Here is a 23,238-nt window from a genome sequence, read left to right on the forward strand (position 1 = left end):
AAAAGGAGGGCTTGAAGAGAGATATTGGAGAGACAGATAATCATAGTATCCCCCAAATCTTCGATTTGATTAGCCTTGATTACTGTTGAATTCTTAAAGCATAAGAATGTTCTGTAAGCATAATCTGGTCTTTATTTGCTGTATCTAAATGTCCACTTTCATCTCTTTATTATCAGTGTACTTAGAGATATCTGACGAGACAAATAAAAAATGCATACACCACTGTGCGGTCTGGTAAAACAGGCTCTCGGGCCAGATCCTCCTCGCCTCGGGTGTGCAGGTAGTTGGTAGCAATATAGCAATAATATGTTAAGTGAGCTATTCCCTAGTGGCCCTGAAGATGAGTAGAGCTCTGGCCAATAGCTATTGCTGGGGGTGGGGAGAAGATGGGTTTCTGGACTTGCGTGGATAACAGTCCAATTCCCCACCCCCACCCCTTCATCCCTTTCCTTCCACCCTTTTCATCACCCCACTCCCAATTCTGCCGGTCTTTTTCACACCATCTGCTTTGGTTTGTCCTCCAAACCGGACCTGCTAAAGTTAAGCAAACAACGGGTGTCTGAGAATAGCAAAAGTAGCTTCGAAAACGGTTTCTCCAAACGGATATAACCCTCCATAAGAGGAACCATGTAGAGAACATCGAGAATTGATGCTTTAGACTGAAATCCACAAGTTTTGTTGTTTTTTTTTAGTAAGCAGGAGAAGAGGGTTAGCCCAGTTCAGAGCTGGAGCCTAACGCAGGTCTTGGTCCAGAGTGAGCCCTTCCCAAAGAAGAGCTGGACCCACGAGGGATGAGACAATATTTAGAACTGTGTGAAAGATGCTGTTTTGTGGATGTGTGGCTTATGTGTGTGTGTTCCTGTTTGTTTGGAGTCTAGATTGAGCCTGGGGAAATTGTGATCCTTGCAACTCAGGAGAAAAACAGCCTGCTTACCTATCTTCCAAAAGAGGTGAATGAAACAATTTTGGGAGGAGGGGAGGACGTGAGCATTTCGGAAATTTGTTTTGCTCGATTAAACATATTTGTCAATTTTTTTTGTTTGTTTGTTTGTTTTGCTTTCCAAGAAGAGGTGGTAGGGCAAGAAGAGGAAATCTTTGTGGGGGCAGGGGGAGGAGTGGTATGTATGGTTATGTGGTTATGTATGGGTACACTGCACAATTTATTAAACGCTTCTAGTGTCTTGTATATGTAAGGTGCTTGCAATAAATGTCGAGTTGCAGTATTTCCTGGATTTTGTGTAAGGTTTTCAATGCTTTCTCACTAAACACGCATGTTCTTTGCTGCGAGTGTAATCCTTAATTAAATAATTAGTAACCTATTTTAGGTCCAGGAGTTGTGAAGTGATAGCTGGAAAAAAATTATCTCTGAGTCTGGTGAAGAAGTTGGAAACAGATCAGGAGGAGGAAACAGATGCCCTCATTGCTGCGCACCTCTTCCCCTGACCTCATGTTCTTTAACTCCAGAGTCACGACCCTACTTGGTTTTCTTTATTGGGCAGATTCATTGTACTGAAAAAGGATCTTCATACCTCAGCCTTCCTTAACTTGTTTGGTGTTCATTAAAAAGCCATTTTTTAGTGCAAGTTGACTGGATTTTGTGCAGTTGAGGGCAAGGAAGAAGTAGGCAAATTAGCGTCGTGAAAAGGGGAATACAGTTCCTTTGCCCCTACTGGTTCATTCTCGGTAAGAAGGTTCATTCTTTTCCTTCCACTCCCTCGCCCCTGTCCACAGCCGTTGCCTAGCATGGGTCCTGAAACTTTCCACCCTGCACACATCTTGCCCTGAGTAAGAGGGAGTTTCCTGGGCACCTCTGGAATGGGGCATAAAACGGAGATAAAGAAAGAGCGAGGAATAAGCATTTTACTAACCATTATGTGCCAGACTTTGTGCTAAACGCTTTACAAACTATCTCATTTGATGCTGGGAAAGGTCAGAGATCTTCGAATAAAGTTTCCGGAGGTGCTCGTGAAATAATGGGGTTAGAGAGAACAGTCAATCTATATATTTGTCTCTACCAGTTAACTCTACTTCACCAGCTCCCGCTTCCTCCCGGGAGTAGGTGAGGCCTGGAATCCCGCTGTGGGCACTTTAACAGGTGTCAGTGGAGCAGACTTCGGAATTACCGCCTTCCTCATCTTCCCTCCCCCCACTCCCCAATTGCTAAAAAAGACTCGGGACACTTTGCAGTCTGAGTATTTTCCCCTAACTTGTCGCCGGCACGCCCCTTGACCTTCTGTTTCTTTTCGCCCCGGACCCTAAGTAGTTTCCTTTGTTCTAGAGCCGTCGGGCTAGTGCCTGCTGCTGCCCTCGAGGCTTCAGGTGCCCCGGGTCCCGTTAGCCCTAGCCCCTAAGCTCAGTTCAAAGACTCCCCGCCCCCAGTTCCCAGGTTCTGCCCGAGGACTGACCTTTGCACGGGTTTCGAGTATGGGGGGGGGGGGGAAGAGGCGCAGAGAAGGGGGAGGGAATCTGATATTGACCTGTGGGGAACTGGAGGGGATGTGTGTCGGTGTTTGGGGTGGGAGGTCCGAAAGAAAGCCCCAATCAGAAGGGCCCTGAATTTGGCTGCTTTGGTTTTATTAACCTGGTTGTAAACGAGATCCAAAGTTCTCCCTGCCGTCTCAGGTAGGAAAAGAAATATTAGGAAACTAGGTGTGTCTCTTGTTCTCTTCTACCTTCTATAGAGATTTACTTCTCTAGACTGGGAAGGGGATGCTTTCTACAGCATCGTCCATTGACTGATTTTTCTCTATATCCTCCCGCAGATTTTCTAGGAATCTCCGGTCCCCAAGGACGCAGATTGAACCTCTCCACTCCCAAACCTCCCACCTTTGCCCCGAGCATGGCCCTACCTCTGACTGGAGAGCTGGGGCCCCCGGAAAAGGTGTACTCGGAGGAAAGTCTTCGGAGCAACCCTACCCACGTGGCTGGCTACTACACTCCTCTCCTGCCCCCCAGCCTATATGGGGATACCTTGGCAAGTTCGCCTCCGGGTAGCTCTCCCCTGAGCAGTTCCACGGAGTTTTTCCATCAACTCAAGACTTTGGGAGGACCAGTGATAAACTCCCCTGCGCTGCCCCACTTCGGCTTCAATGGGATGCCCACTTTCCTGAACCACGGTGCTACTCTGCCGAGAGAGCCTTTTTATAACTTGCCTCCAGGATCCTTGCCCTTCTTTGGCAGTATGTCCCCAGAGGAAGGCCATCCGCCTTTCCCCAAGGAGGGTCTCCTCCCGGTGGATTGCAGTGGCGTTGGCAGCAGCAGTAGCAGCAGCAGCAACAAAGATTCTCAGAACAGCAGCCACAGCCTCAGCCTCATCCTTCCTCTGGCGGAGACCTCGGCCGCCTGGCCGACCAAGCTCTCGTCACCCAAGATCTCTCCCCCGTGGCTTCCCGGCCCCGTGTCCAACCGGTTCTTTTCCTACTCTCCCCGAAAGAGGCGCTATGTAGACATGGTCCCTAGCTCCCAGAGCGCAGAGTCCGAGGCTCCGCGGCAGTACCACTTCACCGAAGAGGAGTTGCGCCTGGTCTTATATGGAGCTATCCGCTCCCAGCAGCAGCCCACTAAATTGCACTGCGCTATCTCCGGGCTCCGGGTACCAGAGGACAGCTCAGGTAAGCGAGGAGAGGACCGAGCGGATTTGAGAATCGGGTTGAATTGGGCGAGAAGAATCAGTGCCCCCTAAAGGGATGGGAGGCATCTAGGGGGTGCTGGGGAAATTTTATCTCTTGAACTTAAAGAGATGGAGAGGAAGTGAAAAGGGTCGGCGAGGAAGTGATAATTACACGATCGATCTAGGTAATCTAGTCCTGGAGGTTTTGGTCTGTCAGTTACTCAACCAGCATTTATTAAGCGCTTTATTCTGCAGTTAGCCTCTTTGGGCACTTAAAAAGTTCAAAACCTCGGTCCTTACCTTATAGAGGGGCTCATTCTAATTGGGGAAAATCACTTGCTCTAATTACTTTGTCCATATTAGATCAAGAAAAATAAAAAACAACTGTTTTAAATGATCACAATTTCTGAGGAAAGGCACTAGACTTGATGTCTGGGGAGAAACACCAGGGGAAAAAAATCTTTCTGCAGAAAAGTGGGATTTGAACTGGGAAGGCCAGAGGGAGAGCATTTTTCTAGGCGAGATGAACCGCCTGCCGATGAAAAGACCGGCTTTTTCGTTAATGAAAAAGTTGGGATAAGGGAGCTCGCGGTTCAAAGAACTGCTAAAAAAAGAAAAAAAGTCAGTGTCATCGAATGACAACGTGTGTGGGTGAATCAAATGGAACACTCTTGGAAAAGTAGGAAAGGGCAAGGTTATTTAAATGCCAAACAGCGTAGTTTGAATTTGAACCGGGAAGAATTATGGTTTTAAGATCTGTATGCTGATGGGAAAATGCATCTGCTTGGTTTGTGTAGAGGTGGGGAATAAATGCATCAAATTCGAAACCTAGCTCCGTATCCACCTCCGGGATCAAATATAAAATTTTATCTGGAATTCATAAATTCATATTCCCTCCACTTGACATTTCCAGTCTATGAAGATAGACCGTTCGGCACTCTCTGTCTTTATCTCTATCTGTCTCCCGGTCTCCCTGCATGTTTTCTGATATCAGTGACATTGGCATCCTTGCTCTTCCTTTAAGATCACTCATCTTCCGACTTTACATTGACTGTTCTTCATGCCCAGAATAGTGTCCTGGATCTCTAGGTTTTGTCTTCCCGGGCTCTCTTCAAGCCCTAACATTTCGCTTTTCACAAGAAGACGGTGCCACTTAATTCCAGTGCCTTAAAAAAACAAAACAAAACAAACAAAAAAAGACTATTTCTCATTTATCCTATATATAGTGTGCTCATAATTATTTATATATTTTCTCCCACATTAGACTTGAGTTTCTTGAAAGCAAGGAATCTTTTGCCTTTCTTTGTTATCCCTAGGTCTGACTTAGCACGGTTCTTGGCACATAGGCACTGCATTTTTCCAAATCTCTGCTGTCTAACTGAATCGTAGTTATACAGCATTCTTTTGTTTATGTTACATTCTTACTGTAAGGTACTGACCTCACCTAGCACCTCTGGTATATAGGTTTTGGAGTCTGTACAGGTTTTGGTGATGTGTATGTGAGTGTATACTGGGGTAAGGGGATTGTGCTTGTGCAGAAGCTAATTGCATTTATTGTTACTGAAGATTATTCTTTGGCAATGGATTCTTCTGTCATTTGGCCAGTGTGCACGTCCACAGATTGAGCTCCTTGGATTTTGTGAATCACTTTAAGTTAGTACTCACATGGGTACTGGGTTGCAGTAATATAGAGAACACATTCCTACTTAGACCTTCCAACACTCAAAGGGGAAAATAAAAGCATTTCTGTGTCTTGAAGGACTGTTTGGGTGAAAGATAATTTACTTAGTTTGTTACTTAATGTATGTTATGCATTTTAAAACATTCTTTGCCTTTACCAGACTGCCAAAGGGGGGGTTTACCACAAAGTAGAAGCCCTGACCTGAACTATTGGCCTCAGAGCCTAGTCTCCTTCCTCTTAACCTAACTCTCAGATCTTTTATGAAAGCATGCATGTTTTGCAGGGTCAGAATCAGTGATTCAATCTCTGGATAAAGACTCCCTGAAGTTACCTGAAGGTAAGTAGAACTCTGGGGCTTTGACATACTTTACCTGAAAGCTGGGGCACTTCCAATCTTTCCTACTCCCTTCCCCCTTTGGCCATCAAAGTTTCATTTTCCTCCTCATCTTGGGTTTTTCCTTCAGGTCTATGTGTACTGAAGACCATGTGTGGTGATGTCCCTCAGTTTGGTGTATTCTGCAGCAACCTTGTTCCCAAGGGGGTTAGATTCGGGCCCTTTCTAGGTAAAGTGGTCAATGCAAGTGAAATCAAGACCTACGGTGACAATTCCCTGATGTGGGAGGTAAATCAATCATCGCCTTTGATTGTGGCTATCCAGGGGAAGGGGTGAGGTTGTTGGGGGGGCGGGAGGGTCTTGGGCTGGGGGCCATGAGGGAAAAATTCAGGGAGGGGATCTTCTAGAGACCCAGTGGGAGAGCCTTCTGGGGAGATTTACATATGCACATACATAATAATCTGTCTGGACTGTCCCTTTTTGAAACTTTGTTTTGGGAAGGACCTATGCCCTTCCTATTAGTGTATATGGGAAAACACTCTTAGCTAAGATTTGGCAGATAATTATGAATATGAAATAATAATTAGCAAATAATAATGAACCTCATTTATATAGTTTTGAAAGTATGCAGAGAAGGAGAAAGTCAATAATTTATAGATCTCCTAATCCCAAAATTCATAATGATAATAAATAGTATTTAAATCATGCTTTAAGGTTTACAAGGCACTTGTAAAACTGTATCCCATTTTATCTTCACAAGCACCCCTGATGAAAGTAGATTGCTGTTATTCACATTTTTCAGATGATGAAATTCTGGCTGACAGAGGTTAAATGACTTGTTCATTGATCACAGAGCTATTAAGTGTCTGAGGCAATATTTGAACTGGAGTCTTTCTGATTCAAGATCCAGTTCTATGCCATCTAGATGTATAGTTCCTGTTAATAGATATGGAAGGAGGATAGGAGAATTTAACTCACTGGCTCAGTCACATCACTAAAAAGTTGACCAACAGGTGATAGATTTTGGTGGAGAAGGGTTTCAGCTCCCCAGGAAGAGTATAATGTCTAAAAGCATATCATATACATATGTGGTTGTTTTGTTATATAATATTATGTTAACTATCATTTGATTTTATCACAAACTATAATTTTATATATCCCCATCTTATGGGCTATCTTCTTGAAAATTAAGGAAGATCTATGTAAAGGCATGATATTTTTGTATTAGATAAGTACATTATTGTCTATGTATTAAGGATTTGAATAGATACATATCTTAAGAATCATCTCTTTATGTCCCCCCCCCCCTTTTTTTTTTCCTCCCAAGCCTTTATCTCCCCATTTTATTTAGGCTGGAAGTACAGTGGTTATTCATAGACCTGATTCCACTGCTGATTGGCATGAAAACTTTGACTTACTGTATTGGACCTGGGTTCATTTGCTCTTCCTTAGACATCCTGCTGGCTCTCTTGACCCTAAGACCACTTACCTTAAGAGTGTAGAACTCGTGCAGATACCCAATTGGCTTTAGTCTTTTTGGCGCTTGAGGTATCTACAACAAGCCTCAATTTCCCCCAGTAATGGGATTATAAACTTTCATCACTTCTTTAACATTTTATACTTTCCTCCAGAGAGACAGTCTAAATTAGAATGAAAATTGCAGTCAGGAAAACCTGAATTCAAGTCTTGATATTTATTTTGTCATCCTGGACAAGTCACTTAACCTTACAATTGCTTTAAAAAGTACAAGATGTTGCAGAGGGGGTACTGACCTGCATCAATAGAGAGAATTTCCTTACTGGCAATAATGCCAATGAACTTAAAACCAACAAACAAACAAAAAAAGAACTTGCTCCCCGACTTATCAGTCTTCTAAAATCCAGCTGCAGTGACAGAAGATGACCCTGGGTTTTCAAAGGCCATTGGCATGGAGAGTTCAGAGGGCAAACTCTGATAGATTCTATCAAGCTCAAAAGTATCAATCAACATTTAAGCATCCTCCTGTGTACTGTGCTAAGTACTAGGGTTGGAAAAAAAAGTCTGCCCTCAATGAACTCACAATTTAATGGATCACAGTCTGGTGGATTAGAAATTTTAGAGCTAGAACAGATCTCAGAATTCCTTTTGTTTTTAATTAAAATAACTTATTAAAGAGATAAAGTGATGACTTGCTTCTACTAAGATCTTTTATGCATATGTGTGGGAAGCACAGTGTGGCACAATAGAAAGAATACTGAACGTGGGGGGGTCTCTGGATCTGAGGTTGCATCTAGTCTCTTCCACTTAATAACTTTTTCTAAAGTTTAGTTTCTTCATCAGTACAAGTAAGCTTCTTACAGAACTCCCATGAATTGTGTTTCTAGAAATAGCTAGATTCTGGGGAATATTTGGAGTCATCACTATGGATCTTAGTATAAAGCTCTTGGAGGACAAGGAGTATTTTTGCCTTTCTTATGTGCTTCTAGAACTTAGTGCAATGTCTAAAGCACACTAAAATTTTAATAAATGCTTGCTGATTGACTTTGTATCACCTAGCACAGTGCCTTAAGGTTTACTTTGAATGGGAAAATCTGTATTTAAATGTCACTGTACTAATGGGGCTGGGAAAGAGAAGAATCATAGGATTCTAGTGATAATCTGGAAGATTTAATCCAAAACCCTCATTTGGAAATAATAATACAAACAGATTGGGAATATTACTTTTCCCCACAGAGTTATCATTCATTTCTTCCCTGCTTCTTCACTGCCTCTCTTGTCTGGTTTAGATCTTTGAAGATGGCCATTTGAGTCACTTCATAGATGGAAAAGGAGCCAGTGGGAACTGGATGTCTTTAGTCAACTGTGCCCGTTTTCCAGAGGAACAGAACCTATCAGCAGTCCAGTGTCAAGGCCAAATATTTTATGAGAGTTGCAAAGAAATCCTCCCCAATCAGGAGCTGTTGGTGTGGTATGGAGACTGTTACCAACAGTTCTTGGGTATCCCAGTGAATTTGAAAGTTGTGGACAAAGGGAAGCAACAACTTGAGCCTCCAGAAGGTAAGTTCCCTCCTTCATTCATTCTCCTACAGGTTGCCATTTTCCTTATAAAGCAGTTAGGAGCACATGATTTGGAAATACAATGGACCTCAGTCTAGCCTCTGAGTTCTTAACTTAACCTTCTTTTGTGTCATGAACCCCTTTGGCAGTCTGATGCCATTGAATGGCAGAAAGTAAGGCCTATTGAAGAGTTTTTCTAACCTTCATTTAAATAAGCATAAACATCCTGTGGAGAGGAAGGTGTATTGCTAGTTAATGGCTTTCCTCTTCCACCTAAAGCTTTCCTTTCCAGCCTCCCCCAATAAGCTATACATGCAGAGGTAAAGAAGGTGGGATCTGAGACCAGTGTTTCTGGTTTTGTTTAGGAGAATGAAGGTGAGATACACTTAATGTAATTGAAATAGGCCTGGGTTGAGTGACTAGATGGAGTTCCTTTCTAGTCTTTGCAAATAGAGCATTTGAGAGGGAGGAGCACCTATGGAGATTAGGAAGAGCTGGCCAGATAAGAAGCTAGAATGTAAAATTCCAGAGACATGATTCAGTAATGGTCCCATCAATTTTTAATCTTAAATCAATCAGCTTTTATGAGGCATATATTATATGTCAGGCACTATGCTTATAAATACAAAGAATGAAACAACTCTTACCAGCAGGAAGCTTACATTCTACAAAGAGAGGCAACAAGAATTTTTTTGGCAATTTTTTAACAACAAAAATTTAAACAAAAAGGTTTTTTGAGCATTTTTTTTTTATTTGAGTTCCAAATTAATTTTCCTTCCTCCCAAACCACCTCCCATGGTGACCCCCTGACAAGGCAAGCAATCCATCAAGTATACGGGTGAAATCATGCAAAACTTATTTCCAATTAGCCAAATAACAATTTTTCAATGAGCTCCAAGTTTCATTTGTACAATTATTGAATATTGATGTCATTGGTATTTTTTCTTTTGTCTACTTGCACACTGTTCAATAGTATTCTTTTTCTTTGTTGACCTTAAATTTTATTGTAGTTGGCAGTTTAGTCTGAAAAGATTGCTTGACCCCTCCCTGTCAGGTTGCCTTTCCCATTGCCCCAGGGAGCAGGAAGGCTTTTTCTTCATCAGTGCAAATTCCAGCTCTGAGCAAAATGCTCCCAGCGGGAACCCAGGGAATAGTGCCACCTCATTGAAAGTGATAGACTCTCACTCTGATGAAAAAAAGCTAATCATAAATTTTGTGAGTCTCTTCTCTTGTCATTTGTCAAGTAGCTTGGTTATTTCCTTAGCCACCTGTTAAATATGCCGGGGTTCTGTTGTCAATTCATAATGAACTTCCCTTAAGTTCTAGAGAAGACTTTCAATTGACATTCCTGAATATCCCAGATGCATGCATGGGTTTTTTTCCCCCACCTCCACTCCTATTCCTTTCCCCTTTCTGTATTTTATTCTGAACTTACAAAACAAGCATTTCCATAACATAGTAGAAAAGGAAAAAGAAAAAAAAATTGCACATGAAACTGCCCATCTATTATTTACAACTTACTATTGCTTTTAAATATATAATAAAGTTGTCACATAACTTTCAAGAACATGAGAACATAATCCCTTACTTTCTGTTAGGTAGCTGGAAGGTCCCAGGGACTGATTTGTTTAAAAGCTAAAATAAGAATATTCTTTAGAACTACCAGTTTAAGGATAGTGCCCTATTAGGTGTTCTCATTCGTGATCCTTTGACTGCTACCATTTGTTCTGAGACTTTGGATTGCTCCTCCTCTATGAAAATGAGGCCTCTGATTCTGACCTACTTTTATGTAGTGGAGTTGACAGCCTGTAAAATAAAGTTGACTAAATAGGAGTAAAATATAACTTGGGGAAACAGATAAATAACCAAATGATCCTAGATTGCCACAGGAAACAACTTTTCCAAGTAGATGGCCAAAGCTTGGGAACTAGAGTTTTAGTAACTGCTTTTTTTAAATAGGATTTTAAGAATAGGAGGAAGTATATAGTATAGTGACTGATCCTGAAATAAGGAAAACTCGAATTCAGATCCTACCCCTGACACATGGGCTAATTTAGCATGGCATATCTTGGATGATTATAGTACAGTAGTTCTCAAAATTTTCAGTCTTTGGACCCCTGTACTCTCTTAAATAATTGAGGACAGCAAAGAGCTTTTGTTTATATGAGCTATGTCTAACAATATTTACTGCTTTAGAAATAAAAATATCAGGCCAGCTAGATGGTGCATTGGATAGAGCATTGGCCCTAGAGTCAGAAGAATCTAAGTTAAAATGCTGTCTCAGACATGTAATACTAGCTGTGTGACCCTGGACAAGTCACTTAACCCTGTGTTTATCTCAGTTTCTCAGCTATAGAATAATATAGAGAAGAAAAGGTCAAACCACTCTAATATCTTTGCCAAGGAAACACCAAAGTGGATTACAAAGAGTCAGAAAGAACTTAACAACTCACATACATTGGGAGAGATCTTCACTGAGTGTTCTTTATATATGTGAAACAAAATCACAGGTCCAGTTTTTTTAAAAAGAAAAGAAAAACTTTCTACAATGCCTGAAGAACATAGTGAGTATAATTATTATAGCTAGTAAAAGTTGTAGATCCTAGCTGAAACCTTTCCTTTCCCTAGGCGATGGATTACAATTCTAATGTTCTTTCTGAGATATTAGGAACTGCTACTGATGGGTTGCTGTTGGGATAGCTTGCAAGCCTAGTTAGCTGAAGGAAGAATATTATAAAAGTGACTAAGGAAACTTTCCTTAATGTATTTGAGAATCATCAGTTGGTATGAAGCTTAATGCCCTTTAGAGATTTTATGACAAATGTCCTTAGTCTTAGGAAAGATAAGAAAAAAGAGAGTAGAAACCCCTTCTGATCTCCATGGGCTTTTTTGTTTTTATTGGACAGAGTCTGGAGAAAGTCACAAATGTGAAAGGTGTGGCAAAGTGTTTGCCTACAAATATTACAGAGATAAGCATCTCAAATACACCAGATGTGTGGACCAAGGGGATCGTAAATTTCCCTGTAACCTATGCAGCAGATCCTTTGAGAAGAGGGACCGGCTCCGGATCCACATCCTACATGTCCATGAGAAGCACAGACCTCATAAGGTAAAAGAGATGGCTTACTGTTGGCAGCTGGGATACCTCTTCTCCATTAATATTCACTTTGTTCCCTAGCCACTTTTCTTCCTTTGCTATTTCATTCTTTCTTTTTATTCTTTCCCTTATTCATCCTTGCCTTGCTCCTTCCCATCATTCTGTCCTCTTTAAACCCTAGCTCTCCTTTATCCTTCTGAGGCTTAGTTAATAGATCTGGTTTGGAAACCATTCTGGAGGAGAGGAATTAGAAATCATGGAAAGAACTTTAAAGATGAAGATCCTTATTTTTTACAGATGTGGAAAATAATAAATGACTTGGCCAGGGATTTACAAGGCAAATAAGTAGTTAAAATGCATTTAGAAACCCCACTCCTCTTTCCCCATTCCTAATTGATGCTCTTCTTCCCTAGGAAAGGAGAGTATAATTTAGGGCAAAGGGAGCAGCTTCTGAAGTTGCTGAAGTAAGGACTTTGGAAGGAGAAAGGAATCTGTCAATCCACAAACATTTGTTAAATTCTGACTGAATCAGACCCCACCCTAAGTGCTAAGGTTACAAAAAAAGTCAAAAAGTATCCCTGCCCCCAAGGAGGTTAGAGTCCTACTTTGGCTCCTCTAGGACCTCTTTCATGACCCTTCAATTAGAGTGTTTGAGGAGTTCTTGAAGAACCAGCATCTCTGGTGTGAGGGCTTGCCAAACCTTTTTCAGGGCTGCTTATCTATCTTGGGTGTTCATCTGTCACCCAACCTTAGCAGCTAGCCTAAACCAGATTGAGGGTAACTTACAGGCCTCAAACATAACAGTGCTTAAGGGGGATGCTTACCCCAAGCATATGAAGACTTTCCCTGTTGGAATAGGTGGATAAGAACCATTTGTTCCAACAGCCAGGAAAGGGGCTGACTTGAGTGCTGTGGAATGCTTAGAACTTGGTCAGCATAGAAGATAACAAGGTCATTTACTACATTTGGAACCTTCAGTGGTTTTCTTGTCACTAGACTCTGGAAGAGAAAGAGCGAAGCTGATGATTTTATAATGCAACTCTGCCTAGTTAAATCCAAATCATGTGCAAGTCAAGACATTACCTACTAAATAATAGATCCTTTTCGAAAGTGAAGGACTAACAATAACTGGGCTTAAACATTTGATGAGATTAGTCCTTGAAGGTCCTTAAACTCAGGGAAATCATTAAACTGCTGAAGTGAAAGGATCAGATTTTAATCACAAATTATTTTAAAATTCCAGAAGTAGGAGATTTTAGAAAAACTATCTGGATCTTCTAATTTTACAAATCAGGAAACTGAGGTTCACTTCCTTTATAAAACCTTTCCCACTCCCCGCCCCTCCCTCCAGCCAAAAGCTTTCTCCTTTCTAATTTCTCATTACACTTGGATCCTATTTCATTTGCATTCTGGCTTACAAATTTATTTGTGCACATGACTGAAATCCACTTACCCTCATTAGGTTGTATGCTTCATGAGAGAAGAGATTTGGGTATCTTTTGCTAGTTCTATCAGGGTTCTTGAACCATAACCAAGGTTAGAAACTCAGGTTTTCATTGCTATTTTCTGTTACAATATATATTGTCATATGTAACATGGGATGGAGAGAGGAAAAGAAAGAAAAATTAAAGGAAAGGAGGGAGACAGTAGTAAGTAGTTTACCTAAAGTGTCCCGTTTTGTATTAAAATGCATTAAGATAGCTGACTCTTGGGTGAGACTCAGATGAAAATGGTAATTCTTTTACTTCCAATAGAATCTAATTTTTCCTTTATATCACCAGTGTCTGTCACATAATAGGTGCTTAATAAATAATATTAATTGATTGATTGAAGGGTTCTACAAGATGGATGAGCCAAGAAAATTTGTGGTCAGTGGAGGAAGTATCAAAGTCAATAATGAGATTCCAGATCTAAGTAATCACCTAGTTAGATATAGCTTTTATTATTTTCCCTTGAAAAATCTTGTGAATCACAAATAGTGACAGCAGGTGCAATTCAGAACTCATTAATCTGCTCTCAATTAGATGGTCGTTCTTAAACTACAATGAATTTATGCTGAGGCTATAAATCCAACTTTTATATTGATCCTAACATTGGGCACGGAGTCTAGAGAAGGTTAAGAATGTGAAAGGTTTGTAGCTATGGGTTGGACTACAAATATTCTGGAGACAAGCACTGAAATGGAGCTCATAATTCTCAGCTTTACTTCATCTCTTTAACAAGCAGCTTTCTTCACACAGGGAGCTTATTTTGAAATGTACTTTTTTGGGATTGGCAATGTGTGTCAATGGCATGTATGTATAGTTAGCTAATTGTGACCCTCTTGTCCACAGTGTTCTATGTGTGGAAAGAGCTTCTCGCAGTCCTCTAGTCTCAATAAGCACATGAGGGTCCACTCTGGGGAGAGGCCTTACAAGTGTGTCTACTGTAACAAGGTAAATGGAAACTTCTCATACTCTGTTGTATTACCTAAACTTCCCAGCTCGTGGAGATGGCTATTATCCAAGAGATCGAAAGAGTCTCCTAAAGACTAATTTGAAAGTTTTATTACTTAAAGTCATTAATTCTTATCCTACTAATTCAAAGTTTTGTTAATTCATATATTTAGAAAATGTCAGAAAAAAATCAGCAAAAATACTGATGTGGCAGGTTGCTATATTTAAATTGGATTTTCAGAAGTTAAGTGTTGATCTAGGGCATTTAGGATATAGTCTTTTGAGAATAATGGAGTTCACCAAAACCTTTAAGAATAAAAGGAATGGAAACAGGCATTTATGAGGAGTTAAGAGATTTGCAAATAACACTATTGCCACAATGAACCCTCTAAGGGAAGTCACAGTGTTATCAACAGTGCCATTAAAGGCACTCCTTTAAATCTATAGATGTGGGACCATGGACAAGTAAGTTTACCTTACTGAATCTCTTTAAGGGGGGATGATTATATCTGGCTGTCTTGATGCAAAAGTATCCTATAAATGTCAGTTGAAGAAAACTTTTATCAACTCCATTTTATAAATGAAGGAGACATAGCTAACCTAGACCAGTGAAGTGACTTCTCCATAGTCACTCAAGTAGTAAGTGTTAAAGCTGGGAAATGAATTCAAATCCTCTGAAGACAGGACCAAAGGTTTTTTTCCTACTTTGCTCTATTGGAAAAGAGGAATCAAGTCTATAAATTTCAGAAGTATTAGGAACTTAATTTTTATCAATGCTGGTCAATTCCTCCTCATCTTAAAGTCCTTTAAAAAATAATCATTCATTCATTTATTAATATTTATTTTTAAATATTGAATTCAAAGTTCTCACCCTCCCTCTTGCCCTTCTTGCCCTTCCCCAGCCCACTGAAAAGACAAGCATAATGATACCCATTTTACACTTGAAATTATGCCAAACAAAACCTATTTCCATGTTGGCCATATTGTCTTCCAAAAAAAGAAAGCAAAGAAAATGAGTTCAACAATTCTCTCTGGAGGTGAATTGCTTTTTTTCATCATGATTCCTTTGTAATTGTCTTGGATCATTGTTTTTTTTTTTGTTTGTTTGTTTTTTTTAATTTAATAGCCTTTTATTTACAGGATATATACATGGGTAACTTTACAGCATTAACAATTGTCAAACCTCTTGTTCTAATTTTTCACCTCTTACTCTCCTACCCTCCCTAAATGGCAGGATGACCAGTAGATGTTAAATATATTAAAATATAAATTAGATACACAATAAGTATACATGACCAAAACATTATTTTGCTGTACAAAAAGAATCAGACTCTGAATTATTGTACAATTAGCTTGTGAAGGAAATCAAAAATGCATGTGTGCATAAATATAGGGATTGGGAATTCAATGTAATGGTTTTTAGTCATTGGATCATTGTTTTATTCAGAGCAGCAAAGTCTTCCACATTTAATCATAGTTACAATATTGCTGTTTCTGTGTACAATGTTATCCTAGTTTTGTTTACTTCACTTTGCAGGAGTTCACTATCAGCATACTTTTTTTTTTTAGTAGCTTTTTGTTTTCATCATTTTTCCTTGCAAAAACCTTGTGCTCCAAATTTTTCTCCTTCCCTGGACAGCAAATAATCCAATATATTCAATATATAGTCTTTTAAAAAATATTTCATTTTTTCCCAATTATGTGTAAATTTTTTTTTTAATTTTTGAGCTCTAAATTCTCCTCTCTCCCCTCCCTCATTGAGAAGCAGTTTGATATGTGATACATGTACAGTCATGTAAAACATCTCCATGTTAGTCATGTTATGAAAGAAAATAAACCCCTCCCCCCCCCCAAAAAAAAAACCCAAGAAAAATTTTTTAAAAGTGTGCTTTGATCTATATTCATAGTCCATCAGTTCTTTCTCTAGAGATGGAGAGGATTTATCATTATAAGTCCTTCAGAATTCAACATACAGTCAGTCTTAAAGAATTAACCTGGAGCACTGAGAGGTTCAAAGAATTGAATAGGTTCTCTCATTTATCTATTTATCTATCTATCTATTTAGATAGATATTATATGGGGGGAAAGGAAAGAAACATATAAAGTATCTACTAGGTACCTGGCACTGTGCTAAGACTATCTCATTTGATCCTCATAACAATCCTGGGACAATAGATATTGTTATTATCTCCATTTTGCAGTTGATTGAACTGAGGCAGACAATTAAGTTAAAATTATTTACTCAGAATCAAACAAATAATAAGTACTTATCTGAGGTGATATTTAAACTCATCTTCCTGAGATTTCAGGCTCAGCAATTTTAACCACAGTACTAATATTCATTAATAAAGGTAATAGTTCATTTCGAAGTTCATAGGATGCCTTTCAGTTATTCAATAATGATAATAGTAATAAGAATGATTCACTTTTATGTTGTGTTTTAAGGTTTACAAAATGTTAATGTTTTCCATGGATTGTCTCACTTGATACATCTAACCCTGTGAGGGAGCTATTATCCATTTGTGGCCACACAGTGGAAGTGTTTTAAGTCTTCTTGGCAAACAAGATCTCTTAAGACCCAACCTCAGTGTGACATCTGCCACTCCCATCAGAAATTTAATTTATCCAATTTTCCTCTCTTCCCTGGCATTTAGGCCTTCACCGCTTCCAGCATTCTCCGAACTCATATCCGACAGCATTCTGGAGAGAAACCCTTCAAATGTAAATACTGTGGCAAAGCTTTTGCTTCCCATGCTGCCCACGACAGCCACGTCCGGCGATCTCATAACAAGGAAGGAGGGGGCTGCTCCTGTGGAATCTGTGGGAAAACTTTCATGGAGCAGGAGAAATTCCACTGCCATATGAAGTTCCATGGTGTCCTTTAGCCCCTGGAGAAGAGCACCAATCTCTTCTAACCCATGAACTGAGTTTTTCTTCTATATCTTTTCCCACATTTTCTTCCATGATTGTGTGATGTGTAATGCAGGTCTAGAAATGCAGTGCATGGGGGCTGCTTGCTTTTTTAGCATGGACCTATATGCTTTATTTGCTTAGCAGAGGCATTGGGAACTATTTATATTGTAAATAACAAAGGCACTATAGGTGCTGAAGCATCTTTTGAAGATGTTGTTTATGTTGTAAATAGCAAATTAAGGAGGCCTTTTCTAAAAGATTTGTCTTTGGACCTAGAACTGAAATTGTTCCTGGCTGTTATGTTTTCCGGTTCTTATTAGAAGGAACTTTAAACTTCTCAGAATCTACAAATCCACTTAGGATAGATCTAAAATAAGGAACTAATAACTAGTAAAACTAGTTTTGTTCCATATCAGTCATTCCAAAGCAAGCTTAAGGCCCCATTCTTAGTTGGATTCATTTTAGTAGTCATAGGTGATTGTGGTTGGGTGGTTTTTGCAAGTGTGAGAAGGTTATTTCTAATTTATTTTGGATTAAGAGAACCAAATCAAATCACTTTTGAAGAAAAGTTACCTGTATGATACAGGTCCCAACCATTTGAGGGAAAAAATTGTTTATTGACATAATAAAGATTATACTTAAGCTTCTTACTAAACTATATATTTTTTTTCTAGACTAGTTTTTATTATAGCTTTTTAGTGACAATATATGTGCATAGGTAATTTTTTCACCATTGCTCCTTGCAAACACTTCTGTTCTAACTTTGCCCTTCTTTTCCCTCCACCCCCTCCCATAGATGGCAGGCAGTCTCATACATGTTAAATATTTTAAAGTATATCTTAAATACAATATATATGTACATATTTATACAGTTCTCTTGTTGCACAAGAAAAATTGGATTTAGTAAGGTAAAAATAACCTGGGAAGAAAAGCAAAAATGCAAGCAATCCACACTCTAAACTATATTTTTTAAAGGAATTCATTCCTGATGCATAGACAAATGACTATCTCCTGTAGTCATGACTTATTATTCATACTAGTGCAAAGAATTCTGGAGAAAATCAATTTACAGTTGAAAGAAAGCACTTTGAAAAAAAAAAAATGGCAAGTCAACTTGGAGTAGTGCTGGCCTTGGACAAATCACTTAACTTTGGGGGGACCCAAACAAAATTCTTTTTACCATATTAAACTGAAGAAAAATGGGCAAATCTGCCTTAGTAGAGGAATGGTTTTTACTGGGTATTTGCTACCAGTAAAATCTGAGGTCTGCATCCCTCCAAAAGGAAAGCATGATTGCACAGTATCTTAAAATACCAGTTGGTGTTTTAAGTTTTCTATATTTTTATCTGTCTCTTGGGTGATGGGTATAGATGACAGAGATTTCAAATTTGTAGCCAACACAAAGTTGAGAGAGATCACTCTTAATTGATCTTTGAGATTCTAAATACTTTTTAAACAACATTTCTACATTTATCATGCTAACACAAAAAGAGGGAAATGAAAAATAAAAAAGGAAGCAAACAAAAGGTGAAAATAGCAAGTTGGGATACACATTGAGTACCCATAGTCCTCTCTGGAGGCTGATGGGTTCATCACAACACTTTTAATTGCCCTGAACCACTTCATTGTTGAAAAGAGCCAAGTCTATCACATTTGATTCACATAATCTTATTTTGCTGTGTATAACGTTCTGGTTCTGCTCACTTCATTTAGCATCAGTTCATGTAAGTTTCTTTGGGCCTTTCTGAAATCATTCTGCTGATCATTTCTTGTAGAACAATATTATATTGCATTCATATACCATAACTCATTCAGCCCATTCCCTGACTGAAATGAGATTCTAATTCTTAAAGAAGTGAAAATGTGTGGGCTGTGTTTTATGAAGACATGCATTGAGTTAAATAATGGGTACATATATGTACATATTGCACATATATATATTTTAGTCCATGTTTCTATGGCACTTTAAGAACTGTAAAATTATTCATAAGAGCAAAATGTATTTCACTTGTGAGGATTCATAATCCTTCCTCCACCAAAACAGATGCTCATTTTTTTCCCCTAAACTTTGTGGTTTTCTGTAGCTCAAAAGAATCATTATTTTGGAGGTCAGCATTTGGACTCTGAGCTCTCTGTGAGCTAGATCATACCTTGCACTAATAACTCATCAGATATATCAGTCCTCTACTCATTTTCAGAGGTTTGGAAAAACCAGAAGCATGTAATTTCTCCTCCTATTCTCTAACTTCATTGGATTACATCTATAGTATTGTGTACAGTTTCTCAAGCTATCTTTCAGGACAGATATGAAGAAGAGGGATTATTTAAAATAATGCCATAAAGAGACTGGTTGAAAAAATTTGGTGATACTTAACCTAAAGAATTTCTTGGTTGGTGTGATTGCTTTATTCAGATATATGAAGAACATTATTTGATTTGTGTCCCAGGAGATCAATACATAGAAGTCATAAGGAAAGAGATTTCAAATCATTATGAGGGAAATCTTTTTTTTTTAATATTAAAGTTATTTATTTTCAAAACATATTTTTAAACATTGATCCTTGCATAGCTTTGTATTCCAAATTTCCCCCATCCTTTCCCCTAATGACAAGTCTTCCAATATATGTTATACATGTTAAGATATGTTAAATCCAATATATGTAAACATTTATACAATTATCTGACTGCAAAAGAAAGATCAGATCAAAAAGGAAAGAAAATAAGAGCAAAATGCAAGCAAACAATAGAAAGTGAAAATGCTCTTATGATCCACACTCAGTTCCTGAATTCTTCTCTCTGGGTGTAGATGTCTCTTCACAAGATCATTGGAACTGGCCTCAATCGTCTCTTTGTTAGGAAGAGTCATATCCATCAGAATTGGTCATAGTATAATATTGTTGCCATGTACAATGATCACTATAAGGAAAATCTTAACAATGAGAACTTTCTTCTAGAAAGTGAAATGGGCTATTTTATCAAGTAATGAGTTTCCTGTCACTGTGTATGATCATTTATTTTCTGGGATGTGACAGTGAGAATTCTTGTATTGAATAAGATGATCCTTGAGGCATCTTTCAGCTTGGAAATTCTACAAAAAATATCCTTAATTCTCAGAAAAGCAAGTATTGACAGTAAGTGTCATATCACATATAAATACACTTCAACTACATTTTACAAATGTTATCTCATGTCTTTCCTATCCAGTTAGGAGGGCACTCTTTACCAAGTGCAAACATTAAGGCAATTTCAGGTCTTGACTATATTGGAAAGAACTCTGTAGAAAAGTCTATAATATTTATATTTGAAAATCAGATTTTATGATTTATGTTTGTATCACCTCCTTATACAACTCAGTCTATCCAAATCTTGCTTATATATAGTTGCTTTTTTTTTTTTTCCTGAGGAAATTGGGGTTAAGTGACTTGCCCAGGGTCACAGAGCTAGGAAGTGTTAAGTGACTGAGGTCTGATTTGAACTCAGGGCGTCCTGACTTCAGAGCTGCTGATCTATCCACTTCACCACAACCAGCTGCTCCTATAGTTGCATTTTGTTACCATTTTTCATTTCATTATTTATATGTGCCTACTTTTGAGATGTATTTGTTTCTTGACTTCAGCAAGCTGCAAGATTGCTGTTGACTTCACTTTTTACTAATCCATTTTACCTCATTTTATTGGATTGTTGAATCCTTTCACATTTAAAGTTATGACTCAGGTTTGTGTTTTCCTTCATTTATTTTTGTATTGATTATTATTCCCCCCTCCTTTCTTTTGTCACTACTTTGTCTCTGTGATTAGTTGTCTTCTATATAATTAGTTGCCTTCTGTGTGATTTTCAAACGTGTTTTCCCACTGATGACTTCTCTTATTCCACTCTTGAACCTTTGCCCAAGAAGAAAATTTGCCATGAAATTAAAAAGGCTGAGAGAAGGAAGAGCAGTGGAAACACAGAATTAAACAATTCTGAATTCTTTGTTCTCAAGTATAGTAACCTCTTACAAATCTTGCTATTGATGACACCTTTGAGAACATTTCTTTCTACTTTTCTCTTAGGATTGAGACATTATATCTTCGTCCTTAGGGACAGTTCCTGCTGAATTGTATAAATGCTAATTCCAGAGGAAAATCCCTTATTGCAGCCAAATTCTTGAAGTTTCTATAAGCCAGGTAGAAATGCATTGATAGGTTCTACTTTAGATAATGCTTTTATTGTCCCTCTCCTTCCTTTGTCCTTCCCCCAGTCAGCCATTATAATTTGCTCTAATGAGGTTGTACCCTGTGGTTTTAGAAGTGCTTTTGGTTTAAGTTCATTTTTAATATTCAATTTTCAGTAATGTTTGACTCATTTGGGGTTTTCTTGGCAGAGATTGGAGTAATTTGTCATTATCTTCTCCAGCTCCTTTTTCAGATGAAGAAACTGAAACAAAAAAGTTAATCCTGTGTCCAAGGTCTCACACCACTAAAAGTGTCAGAGGCTGGATATTAATTCTGGAAGGGAGTCTTCTTGACTCCAGGTCTGGTGCTGTATCTTCTGTACAATCTTGCTGCTCAGCTACATCCACTAATACATGTTGATTATGGTAGTTTAATATTTAGATTGAATATATTATCAGTATTGTTTATATTCATATTTGAAAACTATGCACAGCATGTTTTTATTATGGATTTCTGGTTTTTAAAGTTGCTTTTAAACCCAGCAGAGATGTAAGCGTAATGGGCCAATGATGCATCTCTCTTCACTTGCTAAATAATTTATACAAGAGAACCATAGTCTTGAGCCCAGAAGACAACAGTTTTTTGGACTTAAGAACCAAATGCTATTAATCTAACTTGTATGCTAAATTTTATGTAGCGTTTCAAAAAACATTTGGTGACTATTCTAATATAAATGAATAGTTCCTCATCTGGAAGACCTGAGTTCAAATCTTAGAAAAGTCAGATGACTGAAGCTACAGGACTATTATAGAAGTTACATCTGTTAAAAAAAAATTATATTATTTTAAAAAAAGAAGTTACTTCAGTGGATGGGATATTTCAGTGCCACAAATTTCTAAATGAAATCATTTATCAGGACCAAAAATATATGCAAGCAGATTTACCTGGATGTATAGTATATTTCAATACTTCAGGTACTATAATCTATAAATGCAGAATGCAATCTTCCTTATTTTTGTTATTTTTTCAGTAATTGTTGTACTAAAGCAAAATGGGAAATTGAGAAATTAAATGAATGGGCTTGGCAAAGCCAAAAAAGTCATGAAATCAGGTATTAGAAAGCTCTGAATTCAAAAGCAGACAGACATCTTCATTCCTAAATTGATTAGGGCTCTTTACTTTTTCAGCATGGAAATATCTTAGGGTCTACAGATGGATAATGAGGTAGATCTAGAATTGATTACTTAAATCATAAGAAAGAATTTGGGTTGCATAACATTGTTTAATGATTTTAATTTGTTCTTTGATGCAAAAGGCCATTTCTAAAGTCAGGATTCTCTTGGTAGATTAAAGAGTATGGCTTTAAATTTTGGAATACTTGAACCTTAGAAAAAAATTTAAAAGACATAGAATCCAAAAGAGAAGGAAAAAATACATGATAGGCCATGACAAGCTGGTTACTAGAATATAAGAAGTGATGTTATAAACATTTGATATATCTACATAGATATATGTAGAAACAGAAAGAAGGGAATGGACCTGTGATTTCATTGGAATAGGAAAACATATTGTGGTTCAACACCTCTGCAGCTTATAAATGACTTATTTAGAGTCACACACAACCCATATATATCATAGAAGGAACCTGATTCCAAGATTACCTAGCTCTCTAGCCACTGTTTTTTATTCAGCGGAAAAGAAGTAGGCAAATCATAGAGTGAGTTTAGGAAAATGGACAACCTTCAGTCTTATACTGATATCCCAAAGATACTAGCAACATTGCTATTTGGTCTATAACTTCAAAAAGATCAAAGAGGGAGATGACCTACATGCACAAAAGTATAGGAATTCTCTTCATGATGGCAAAGAACTAGAACTTAAGGAAGTTGCCCATCAATTGGAGAATGGCTGAACAAATTATGATACATGAAGGTAGTGGAATAATATTGTGTATAAGAAATGATGAAGGGGATGGTTT

General features: G+C 38.3%; 1 protein-coding gene across 1 annotated transcript; it reads left to right on the forward strand.

Moving 5' to 3' along the window:
• The first annotated feature begins 2,780 nt into the window (after window positions 1-2,780).
• PRDM14 (PR/SET domain 14) lies at window positions 2,781-17,218 on the forward strand. Its single transcript, XM_031946283.1, has 7 exons — window positions 2,781-3,611; window positions 5,575-5,628; window positions 5,756-5,913; window positions 8,391-8,661; window positions 11,568-11,770; window positions 14,092-14,193; window positions 16,848-17,218. Exons 1-7 carry the CDS (start codon window positions 2,840-2,842, stop codon window positions 17,076-17,078), a joined length of 1,791 nt encoding a protein of 596 aa, XP_031802143.1. The 5' UTR covers window positions 2,781-2,839; the 3' UTR covers window positions 17,079-17,218.
• Window positions 17,219-23,238: the final 6,020 nt, after the last annotated feature.

The sequence above is a fragment of the Sarcophilus harrisii genome, chromosome 1 (assembly GCF_902635505.1).
Source record: "Sarcophilus harrisii chromosome 1, mSarHar1.11, whole genome shotgun sequence".
NCBI classification, from domain to species: Eukaryota; Metazoa; Chordata; class Mammalia; order Dasyuromorphia; family Dasyuridae; genus Sarcophilus; species Sarcophilus harrisii.

Excerpts from the sequence above, each read along its gene's own strand:
- PRDM14 (XM_031946283.1), top strand. The coding sequence starts at position 2,840 with ATGGCCCTACCTCTGACTGGAGAGCTGGGGCCCCCGGAAAAGGTGTAC. Across the intron at positions 11,771-14,091 it reads AGAAGCACAGACCTCATAAG|TGTTCTATGTGTGGAAAGAG; the intron begins GTAAAAGAGATG and ends TCTTGTCCACAG. Across the intron at positions 14,194-16,847 it reads AGTGTGTCTACTGTAACAAG|GCCTTCACCGCTTCCAGCAT; the intron begins GTAAATGGAAAC and ends CCTGGCATTTAG.